General features: G+C 37.1%; 1 protein-coding gene across 3 annotated transcripts in view; it reads left to right on the top strand.

The window, feature by feature from the left end:
- The window catches only part of ERCC6L2 (ERCC excision repair 6 like 2), a 219,408-nt gene that overhangs the window by 119,874 nt on the left and 87,352 nt on the right, over window positions 1-12,182 (top strand). The window contains exon 18 of one of the 3 annotated variants that reach the window (XM_036741901.1): window positions 8,178-8,298. The exons of the other annotated variants lie outside the window; for them this stretch is intronic. Coding sequence (XP_036597796.1) covers window positions 8,178-8,183 — 6 coding nt within the window. The 3' untranslated portion in view covers window positions 8,184-8,298. Of the gene's footprint in view, window positions 1-8,177; window positions 8,299-12,182 lie in introns of those variants that run through there. 3 annotated transcript variants of the gene reach the window in all.

Below are 12,182 nucleotides of genomic sequence, written 5' to 3'. Positions count from 1 at the left end.
CAAGGACAGGGTCTGATGGGAAAATGTCATTCCTTCAGACCAGGATCTGATGTGGCCCCAGGCAGAGGGCATCAATACTCTCAGGCATCTTAGGGATGGAGAGTAAGGGAGTTTATGATTTCCAGGACTACTTTATATCTATGGGGAAGAGGTGCTTCAGCACTCCAGGCAGCTCCATTAGTAGGTATGTAGAGGGATGCTTCATTTTGTCTGGAGAACATCTTTGCATAGCTCCTGAGCAATCTTAGGACACACTGTCTAAAAAATGGTCGCCCAAGTGCTTCTACCACAACTGAATTGTCCCCAGGCACCAGAATTCCTAGTTGGAAGTCCATTATTTATATCAGGTAGTGGGGACCAAGAGCTGGAGACAAGGAAGAATGCAGGAGTAGAGGATTAGGATTTAGAAGAAGGAATGGCAAAAATATTCAGTATTTTAAATTAATAGGTTGTAAGAGACAGCTAGATGGCTCAGTGAATAGAGCGCTGCACCTTGAGTCAGGAAGACCTGAGTTCAGGCCAGCCTCAGACACTCACTAGCTGTGTAAACCTGGGCAAGTCACTTAACCTCTAATTGCCTTAATCCTCTGGAGAGGGAAATGGCAAACCATTCCAATGTCTTTGCCAAGAAGACCCCTTCAGGGGGTTGGGAGGAGTGAGACGGGACTGGTAGCTGAACAACAAGAAAAGATAAGAATGCTTGGTAGTAAATGGGAGAAGAAGAAAAAACTTTGTGAACCCATAAAAATGTGCTACTCGTCAGTAGCTGAAAGGCCAGTTTTTCTGAATTGTAAAGCACAGAAGACGGAATGAAGTACAATGGAATTTTAAAGGGATATTGGGGCAAAGTTGTAAAAGGCTTCCAGAGCTAAATGGAGTTTAAATTTGAACCTAGGAGCCACAGGAAGCTACTGGAGCTGACTGCGTAGGGGAGTGACACATCCAGATTTGCAGTCTGGGAAAATCACTTTGGCCTTAACATGTAGGATGGACTAGAGTAGAAAGACATTTGAGGAAGTTTGAGCTGCACGTCAGATAGAAATGCCTTTTAAGGTGCTTCCGGAAGGCATGGGTAGTAATGAATTGTCTGTAGTGTCGTTTCCATTGATACAGCCTTTATCCATTGAACCACAAGACGGTTCCAAGGTTTGGAGTTGGGAAAGACTTCTTTTATGGTTCTTCAATAACTGTGACTGTTGAGGATGTTACATCTACAAAACCAGTTGTTCTCCAAAGGTTATTCCCCTGGATGTGATGGCTGTAGGGGGCAGGCCAGAAATAAAGCTGGTACTCATAGGGAATGACTTGTTCCAGAGCTGTTGTGTTTACCTGCTCATTGGTGGCAGTTGGTCCTAGTTGGTGTTGGTGGTTAGAATAGTTATTTATCTCTGGATTTAATTATAATTGACTATCTATGATATCAATGAATGAAGAGTCAGCAAAATCCATGAAGCTTCCAATCTTTAAATATCCTTTTCTTCATGGAAATTTATTTAGTTAGGAATGAGGATAAACAAAACAAAAAAGACCACAGAATATTTCTCAATGTAGTTTTTTTTTTTTATTTTGTATAATTGACTTCTGAATTTGTAGAAAGAAAATCATCTCTTGATTTTCAATTGAATTATTTTTTTTATATTTTTGTCAAAGAATTAATTGAATGCTCTGCATTTTCCTGCCTTAGTCAAAGCATATTTTCTTAGTACACAAGAAGAGAATTGGACGATGGACACAAAAACAAATCTCACAGCCTCATTTTTCTCCCCAGTTGAAGTATGGTTGACCAATTTCTAGTCTTACAGCTATGTTGAGAAGACAGAGAATATATTGGAGATTAAAAGAGTTAAAGAGGTTAAAAGTGAAAGAAATGAAAAGAGTTAAAAGATGAGTTTAGGTAATTTAGGGGTATTACAGTGCTAAAACTACCAAGTGCGAAGTTAGGAGATTGAAAAAGTACTGTTAGTGGTACCCAAGTGGCGAAGTTGGGATCGAACAACATAGAAAGAGTACTGAAAGTTGCACAGATGTTTTCCGTTGTCCTGCCTAGGGACAGCATTCTTTCCCATGGGAATATATTTCCCTAGTTTCCTCACGTTAGCAGTAACTGGTCTACCCCACTCATCAAGAAATCCCTGTGTGCAGTATTGGCATGCTGTGATCCATGGGGTCACAAAGAGTGGGACACAACTGAACAACAAAAAGTCCACCCACAGGCCCTTGTGTTAATGTCACACAGAGCACAGAAATGAGAGAGGCCTACAGTACTAGAAATGAGGTCACTATAACTTTTCCACCTAAAGTTAATAGAATTACTCTCTTTTTAAAAATATCTTCAGATTGATTAGGGAAATGCAAATCAAAACCACATCACACCCATCGGATTGGCTAACATGACAAAACAGGAAAAGTATAAATGTTGGAGAAGGTGTGGGAAAATTGGAACACTAATGCATTGTTGGTAGAGTTGTGAATCGATCCATCCATTCTGGAGAGCAGTTTGGAACTCTGCTCACAGGGCTATGAAACTGTGCATACCCTTTGATCCAGCAGTATCACTTCTAGGGCTGTATCCCAAAGAGAACATGCAGATGGGAAAAGGACCCACAGGTACAAAGATCTTTACAGCAGCTCTTTTTGTGGTGGCCAAGACCTGGAAATTGACGGGATATGGCTGAACAAGTTGTGGTCTATGAATGAAATAGGATACTGTTGTTCCATAAGAAATGATGAGCAGGCGGGCTTCAGAAAAACCTGGGAAGACTTATATGAACTGATGCTGAGTGAGAGGAGCAGAACCAGAAGAACATGGTACACAGTGACAGCCACAGTGTGCGAGGACTGACCTTGATAGACTTCGCCCTTCTCAGCAATGCAAGGACCTGAAAGAACTCCAAAAGACTCATGATGGAAAATGCCATCCACACTCAGAAAAAGAACTATGGAGTCTGAGTACAGATCGAAGCAGACTGTTTGTTCTTTTTTGGTTTTGTTTTATTTTTTCTTTCTCATGATTTCTCCCATTCATTCTATTTATCAGATTGCATGCTGTCTTGGGGAGGGGGGAAGAGAGGAGGTGGAGAAAATGTAAAACTCAAAAGCTTATGGAAGTGAATGTTAAAACTAAAATTAAATATATTAATTTAAAGGATAAAATTACCTTTAGTCCAGCTGATTTTTCAAAACTCAGTAGTCAATGACAGAAAGGAGAGGTAATATGATACAGTAGAAAGAATATTGGTTCTAGAGTCAGAAGACCTGGGTTCAAATGTCACCTCTCTGCTCTACTACCTGTGTGACCTTGGGCAAGTCTCTTAACCTGCTCTGGCCTCAGTTTCTTCATCTGTGACAGTAACTGTCATTTATGTAGGGTTTTAAGGTTTCTATTTGGAAACCTTATGATAGATGTCTGAGACCATGTGTTTGACATGGTCTCTGAGGCCCCTACCAGCTTTGGGTGTCTTGTCCTTTGATTTCCTAATGAGGGAGAAATGTGTCTGCTATCAGTTTTCTGCAGGTTTGCAATGTGTTCTTCATTTGGGAAAATAAAATAGAAATATCCTCCCTCCCTGAGTAGACGTGGTCACAAGTCTTTGACATGAGTGTTTTCAGTGAGAATGTTAAGCTAAGGATTTTTGCAGACACATTTGGGAGCCCTCTTGTAAAGTTGTGTCCATTTAGAGGGGGTGTGGATGGCATTTAAAAAAGCTGTCCTACCAAGCTACTGAGGGAAAGAAAATCTCAGTCACTGATGGCATTTTGTCATCTCAACTTTGCTTCAGTACTCTTAGTAACAGTCCTGACAACACATCATAAGCTGTGGTGTCACTGAGTGCTAGATGATATCTTACAGGTGAGTAGGTGCTAAGACTAGAGCAGCTAAGGCTTAGAGAAATAGGAAAATAAAAGTCCCCAAATCCCTGGACATCTCATCTGTAATGCGATCTCTTTGATGTTGCGCTCTTGTCCAAAATATTTGTTTGCTCCAAGTTATTCTGAATATTTCATGTTTGTCACTAATATTTTATAAGAAAACTTTGCCCGAATTTCAGATTATTTTGTGTATATACAGTCAGATGCAGATACAAGGTCCCCACAAATCCTGACTATTTCTTTGCATAAAGCTCTGAATAATGGCAACAGTTTGTTAAAATTTCACTCTGAAGGAAAACTTCAAACATACTAGATTTCAAAAGTAATTTAAAATGGGGAAAAAAAAGACTTATAAAAGACGGTTCACTGTTGTCCTACAGGATCTGTCTTTTTTATGTAGATAGGCTCTCTGAGCTGAAAAAAACTATGTGTTATTACTCATTATTATTTCAGACTTATAACAAAAAGCCTCAAGTAGAGTGATAGCTTATTTTTTTATCCTACTGATAATCGGGATAAGGACAGAGGCTGTGATTTCATTGGTGTAAGGAGCTCTCGGTAACTTCATATAGCAGGGGAGGAGGAACTTCGTACCCACATTCTCTGCTGTTTATAGTCTGAGAGAGTTGCCTCGACCTTTTTTTGATATATTTTTCTTAATGTTTTCTCTTAGCTTGCCTTTTTTTTTTCCTTTTCAGTTTAAAGTTTATGCTTTGTAGAACCTCATTAAAGTACATCGAATCCAGTATACTGAACTAAAACTTGGTTCTTCTAAAATACTGAGTTCCCTCTTTAACTGGTACATTCTACGTAAATAAAAGTTTTGCCTCCGACTACGGTTAGGTGCTGTAGAGCTCTTTATTAAGACAGTACATATTTAAAGACAAGTCATTTCCTGGCAGCATGGAAGATCCTATCTAGCAATATTTTAAAATTAAAGACAGGAGATATTTAAGAGTTTAAAGGAGTTGATAACCCTTATTAAAGTTAATTTGCTCTTTTCATATGGGGGAATGTGTCACAAAACTTTGCTGTACCTGTTTGTGATGTAGTACCTCTCTTTTTTTCAATCAACTGAATGTTTTCAACTTAAGTTTACTTAAAGTTTTACTGAAAAGAAATATACAAAGAGGGCATTCAATTGAGGATTAATCACTATGGCAACTGAAAAGGGGAGGATACATTCTCCCCTCAGTTTCCTGCCAGCTGTCACATTCAACCTCTGTGGCAAGAATCCAGGCCAAAATATAGACTGTGACCAACTCTAAGAAACTATATCTGTATTTTTATAAATTGGTACAAGTATCACACTATAAAAGACGACTTAATCCCCTGAATTGGATGACAGACACTTGGCACTCCTGCCAGTGTTTGACAGAGAAATAACGGGATGCTTTGTAGTAAAACCTGGATTAATGGTAAACCCCTCTTTATGTTATTGCAGTGTGGTGTAAATGAGAGAGCTAAGAATGCTGTCAGCCTGGGGGGCTGGGAGGGAAGTGCCTTTTGTGTACCCAGTGCAGGTTTAAGTGCCGTTCAGAATACTGTAAATACAGAAAGTTGTGTTATTAAGAACTCCTCTTTTTTGTATTTGTATTAGATGGGCATTTTGTAGATTACTTAAATAAGGGATTTCAATCAGCTATAGTGGGTTTGATTGCAGTATGTTTATATAGCTTTTGAATTTAGCAGTGATGGGATAGACAGTTTACAATGAACCGAATTTGGAGAGTAGAGTACAGCACTCCATTGTACTATTTTTTAAGATAGTGAATGGAGTCATGCTTTAAAATAATGGATCACAAACGATTAGTTTGCAAGTTTGCCGTGTTAGAATTATGATCTCAACATGTTATGGAATTAATCGTCTTGGTATTTTTTTTATCATCTTATATGAACTTTATTTCTGTAGTAAAGTCTTGGTTTTAAGGCGTGTGTGTGTGCATGCACGTATGTGTGTGTATATATGTGTGTGTGTGCATCAGTTGTTTCAGTGTTGGTAGTTATATAAATGAAACTATGTTATTGAATTCAGGTCATGAAATATCTTTCATGTTCTTGTTTTTGTAAAAATGATCAGTTGTGGTTAGTCTTTAGTCTCAATAAGCCACTTGTTTGAGTAAGACCTGTTACCCTCTGAGAATGGAAAGTTCAGAGTGGACTCCAAGTATGGACCTGTTCTCTTAGTTAGAGGCAATAAGAAGCCTGAGCATTAGGCCTCATAGAAATTTTGTGAGGATCAGTGAGATAATATGATTAATGATGTTCTACATATAAAACATGTGATGTTCTTGCAAAAAATGGAAAAAATCGGGGAGCTGTACTAACTCAGGACATAATCCTAATAGGTATTGTAGTCATTATAAGTTTCATTTACCTTGAAGGGTTGGCAAATAAAGCTTCTTCCTTTATATAATGACCTGCTATTGGTGCCCTGCAAATACAGAATTGATCCTTAAACTGATCCTGTGACCGATACAACGTATAAAAAAGAAGAAAAAAGCATAAGAAAGTTTGAATGCATTTGATGAGAGACTAGTCTAATGCACCTATACCTGCTCAGCATTCTACTCGGTGAGAAGCAAACATCAGTGAGAAGAACAAAGGAAAACAGAACAAAGCCCCTCAATACCGCATTGGAGGAAATTATAAAAGAATAATACCAGGGTCCCACTGATATTTGTTTGTATGGAGTGGGCAGCAGGGTGGGGGAAGGAATTTCTTTCCCACTCCTCCTAAGCAGTAACCTCTTGTAGCAGAAATTCATGGCCTTAGGAGTCTAGTTGAGTAGAGACAGGAACTTAGATCTTAGTCCCTGTAGTAGAGATTTTGTTCTAGAAATAGTGGGACCCAGAGCCAAAATTACTCCTAGTCTTAAGGTATATGCCCCCATTCCTTTCAAAAAGAAGGCCGGGATTTCAGCTGATCCTAAAGTTGGAGGTGGTAGAGACCATGAGCAAGAAGCAGAGACACAGTTAGAAAGAGGCTTAAAGGACCCAGACGACTCCTTCACCTAGTATAAAAACCATTCTTATGAAACTATCGTGAGAAGACTTAGGGGGTGCCCTCTGGTGCCGGGATGTAAATTGCTTTTGTCATGTGTATTTATTATGTGTCTGTGTCTTTCCACTAAAGAACTGTGTCACTCTTCCTCACGTATGTGCAGGACAGTACACCCCAGGCTTATGGAGGAGATGTTTTGTTGCTGCCATTCATACTAGCACACTTTAGCAAATGCTTGCTTTGCTTTGAAGTATCTCTGTTCACTAGCCGATTCCCTCAGATACTCAAATGGAACTTTGATCTCATTAAACTGATACAGATTGCAACTCATCAATGCTTGCCAAACTCACATGACTCTTGTCCCAAAGAGACACTACCATGGGTCTCCCCCGTGTGCTGGGAGTGTTCTTTACTCTTTCTGCATCAGCACCCTCGTTGTCCACCTTTTATCCCTCGTTCTTGCCACAGACCTAGCCCATCTTTTCTTCTCATCCCACAGTTCCTTAGTGAAATCTTGTGCTCTTGTTCTTGTTCTGAAGGTAGCAGATCCTGCCGTTTACCTGCTTCTAGCCTCAGTTTCCCATCTGTAAATCCAGGATTATAATAGAACTTACATCCCAGATGTTATAAGGATCGATTGCGATAACATAAAAAGCGCCTTGGAAACTTTAAAGAGCTGTATAAATGCTAGCTATTATCAATGTTATTTTGTTATTGTTATTTGGAGTTGGCTCTGTGTTAGACCCCATCACACCCACCATTGACTACCACATTGCTCTCTGTGTGTACTAATCTTTGGTTCTTCGGAGATAATTGTATTCCATGTTACGCTGATAGACTACAGAACTCGTAAGGACTCGTAAAGGATGTTTGGAAGGAAGCGCAGCGAAGGCAACCTTGCCTATGATCGGAACTTCACAGCAGCCATCTGAGGCAGGTGCTCTGATGATCTCCATTTTACAGTTAAGGAAACTGAGGTAATCCAAGCGTAAGTGACGCTCCCAGATTCACACAACTAGTTAGTATGTGAGGTAGAATTGGAACTCAGCTCTGCTTCATGAGTTACAATGCTCTATTCACTACACCAGCTGGTAGGGCGGTATTGTTATTATTGTTTTACATTTAATTTGCTTTTTAAGAACTGTGTAATAGAAGCTCATAGTTTCAGAGACTGTCTCATTTTCTATGCTTCATCCATTGAAAGGTTCATATTTGTTAAGTTCACGTATTTTTTAAAAATTATGAAGTCATGACTACTTATTATCTGAAACTAGGGTTGAATAAAATTCTTAATTTGTTTCTAGATGTGATCCCCTACGTGGTTGGGCCACTGTGAATCGATATGAGGGATTTCCAGTCTATCAGCCACATAAATGCTCATTGTACTTTATCTTTACTTGTGATTAATCTTCTTTTGGCATCGACTTCTAATACAGCACCTACGCATATGGAGAGAGAACGTGGAACAGAATGTTACAAACAAGTCACCCCACTCCGCCCAAGCATTTCTATAACTCTCATTGTCTAACATCAATAAAAATAAAAATTCACTGCAGCGTAATTTCTTTGCCCTCTAGAAGCTCTGTGAAGTGGTTCACTGAGTTTCCAGTGCTTAGTAAACAAATATTTCTCAATGAAGATCAAAGAATCCTTTTGTACTGAGAAAAATCACTCCCCAACTTATGTGTTTATTAAATTAAGGTTTTTGTGTGCCGGCTTCATTCATTCACTTATTCATTCAGAAATCTTTTATTGAACGTTGACCATATGATCGACATTATGCTCTAGAGCTAAAATGTATTTGTTTTGGTTCTTCCGTGATCAAGCCAACTGAAAATGCTCTCTCCTTGCTTGCATTTTCTTTAAATCCTTTATCTAGATCTTTCTTTTTTCCTTAGCACACTCTGCCTTGTTTTATACTTTTCTCTGTGCATATGCAAAGATGATACACTCTATATCTTTTTATGCTTAGTAAATAGCGTAAAGCTGTGCAAATAATAGGCACAATGTAAATGTTTGTTGAACTTAGTCGAATTGCTCTGGTTAATAGGTAACATCACAGCACGTTGGGATGGAATCCTATATTATTGTTTTTGTAATTTTAGTTTGTTGTGTTTCAACCAGCCATCTCCTGCTGCTTTGATAGCAAGATTAGAATGAGGAAAGTTTACAGCTTTTAAAACGTCTTATTTAAATCTTTACTTTACCTGAGGAGGAAGAATAGAAGATTTATCAGGAATTTTGTGGTACAGCTACTCTCAAAATGTCAGATTTCTAGAAATCTATACACATATAGAATATATATTTAAAGCTCAGTTGACAAGACTCTTCCACTCTCAAAGACCTATAGAGGATTTTTGATTTATTGAGTGAGTATCCACACCAGTGAAATCACAGATCATAGAGATACTGAAGTCCTAAAGAAGTATTTAACACTCATATTTTTAAGATTCTATTAAAATACTATATCCTGTTATTTCAACACATTTTCATAGGTCCCGTTATTGCTACCTAATCGAATAAGTATCTTATCTATAATATCGTTTCTCCCTGACCATCACAGTTGCTTAACGAAAGTCTCCTTTGCATTCTTTTTCTTTTCCTTTTTTTAGTAGTTTATTATCTTTATTTTTCAAGTAATAAGTATTTTAAAAATTAGTCTGTCATTCCTACTTGCCAGGGAGAAACTGGGCCAAGCTGAGAAATTCGCTTAGGTTGGAGCCCTTGGGGAGGTGGCGGAGCATAAGCATGCCATCTATTTTTTAAACTTTATTATTTTTTAAAAAATTTTCAAACAGTAATTTTTTAAAATTTATTTCCCCTCCCACTTCCTTAGCCCCTACTAAGCAAATTAAAGAACAAAACAGAAAGCAAATCCCTTGGCACATATCTACATAATCCAACAAAATAAATTCCTACATTAGCCATGTCTGAAAATGCACATCTCTTTCTATACTTTTAAATTCTTCACCACTCTGCTAGAAAGTGAATGATGTGGTTCATTTTTGCTCTTTTGTACTTATTATTCATCATTGTTCTGAGCAGAGTTCTATCTTTCAAAGTTGTTTTTATCTATAATGTTATAATTGTAGAAATTATTCTTCTTATTCGGCCCACTTTGCTCTGTGTCCATTCATAAAGATCTTCCCAGTTTCCTCTGAAATTGTCTTTTATCATTTTTTATGGCACAGTAGTAGCCTATTGCTTTCATATATCACAATTTACTTAGCTCTTCTCCAATTGGAGAACTGCTTCTTTCTTTCTAATTTTTGGCCACTGTGAAAAGAATTATGATGATGATATATTATTATTTACTAAAATTATTATCATAATTATTTTTGTATATATGGCTCCTTTTCCTCTTTGATATATTTGCGATATATTGTTTATTAAAATTAGACATCGTTAATGGAAGTTGATCAGAGATGTGTATGGGGGTGAAGAGGGTGATTCCTAAATTAGGCCTTTTCCTGGGCGAGATAGAGAAAGCGAATAAAATTAATAAAAGTGGAATCTACTTCTGGCTCTTAGTAGTTTGACTTCCCCATTGGAATGAATTAAGGTTAGGAGCGAGGATCCCAACATTTTGCTGCTTAAAAGAAGCATGCCTAATACAGGGGTGGGGAACCTGTGGCCTCGAGGTCACATGTGGCCCTCTAGGTCCTCAAGTGCAGCCCTTTGACTGAATCCAAGTTTCATAAAACAAATCCTTCGAGGCTGCAGGTTCCCCACCCCTCGGTAAAGACTCTTTTGATCAGCTAAGTCCATAAAAAAGATTGCAGTCATAATTTCTGGTAAGGGAATAGTGGACATAGATACCATTAAGGTATAAGATAAGCTGGGAAACCTCATTCTGATTAAAGACCACTATTAGATAAAGAAAAAATATCAGTATTAAGTGCATTTTACCAAATGGCATGGCAGCCATGCTCTTAAGGTTTACCAGAATGGAAAGAGGCCCAGAAAGAGTGAGGTAATTGTAGGCAACTAACTCTTCTCTGATAAAACTTCCCCAGTTTGACAGAAATACAGTCAAGAAGAAATTACTGGCTTGAGCAGAATTGGGGGCAGGGGGAGACAAGTATTTTGTTGACCTACACTTTTGAATGAGAATTTTAAATAATAGGCATCTTTCTCATTTTTCCATGAGGAAAAAATTGATCATATGCTAAGACATAAAGAACTATAAACAAATACATAGAAGATGGAAGCTTATAGATCTTTACAGATTCTAACACAATGGGATCTTTCATTGGAATCAATAAAAGAATTCTAAACTATTTAAAATATTCAGACCTAATTAGATCTTTTTTTATGAAATCCACATAATCAAGTTTAAGACTAAATTATAGAAACAAAAAATGATATGAAAGAGAATGGCAATGGTGAAACAACATAACATGTTACTAAAGCTTCCCTAATATACTTTCATAGTAATAAAGGAGAAAATAAGAGTACTAATGAGGCATACAGTTTTAAAAACCTAGAAAACCATTAAATTAATTCTGAAACAGGTACAAAAAGCATTTTATTTTCCATTTTACATCAGAATTCACTAGAGATATGATCTACAGTTTTTGTTATTTTTTACAGTTTTTTAGTAATTGAAGCTATGTCACTATTTTGGCAGAATAATCACAGAAGCATAAGATTTTTTTAAATTAAAGTCAAAGTAAAGATGAATTTTTCCCCTCAACTTTTATATTAACAAAAGAGAAGACTAATGAGTTAAGCATTCAGTTTTTTAAGCTACAAATAATATCAAATTAATAATTGCCCCTCAAAGCACAAAAAGTATTTATTTACTGTTTTTACATCAAGATTCATTGTGATATTGGTCTGTATTTCTTTTTCTTTATGTAGTATCTATCCCTGATTTGTGAATCAGAACCATGTTTGCTTCATAGTTGGGTAGACCGATCAAAGAACAATAAGATGTTTTGAAAAATTAAAAGTAGGATAAATTAAATTGAATTTTTAGCATTTAAAATAAATTTGAAAATTAAAATGAATTAATAAAAGGTGTGATATTTTAAAAGACTTAAACTGGCATGTGATTCACTAATTTGATGCAGAGAGAGAGGAGAAGGAAGAGGAAGAAGAAAAAAAAACAAACTACCAAAATAAAATTAAAAATAAGAGGATTCAGGACAAGTACAGAGGAAAAGTGAAAATCATCAGAAACTGCTAAATTATTGATAGCATCAAAACTGAAAAGTTAAATGTATGAATGTTTATAAAAATATAAACTATGAACTTGGGAAGGAAATAACTTGGACTCAGTGAAATTGAGCAAGATCATAAATGAT

The sequence above is a fragment of the Trichosurus vulpecula genome, chromosome 1 (genome assembly GCF_011100635.1).
Source record: "Trichosurus vulpecula isolate mTriVul1 chromosome 1, mTriVul1.pri, whole genome shotgun sequence".
Taxonomy (NCBI): Eukaryota; Metazoa; Chordata; class Mammalia; order Diprotodontia; family Phalangeridae; genus Trichosurus; species Trichosurus vulpecula.
The sequence above is the reverse complement of the archived record's forward strand: the minus strand, read 5'-3'. Positions and strand labels throughout refer to the sequence as shown.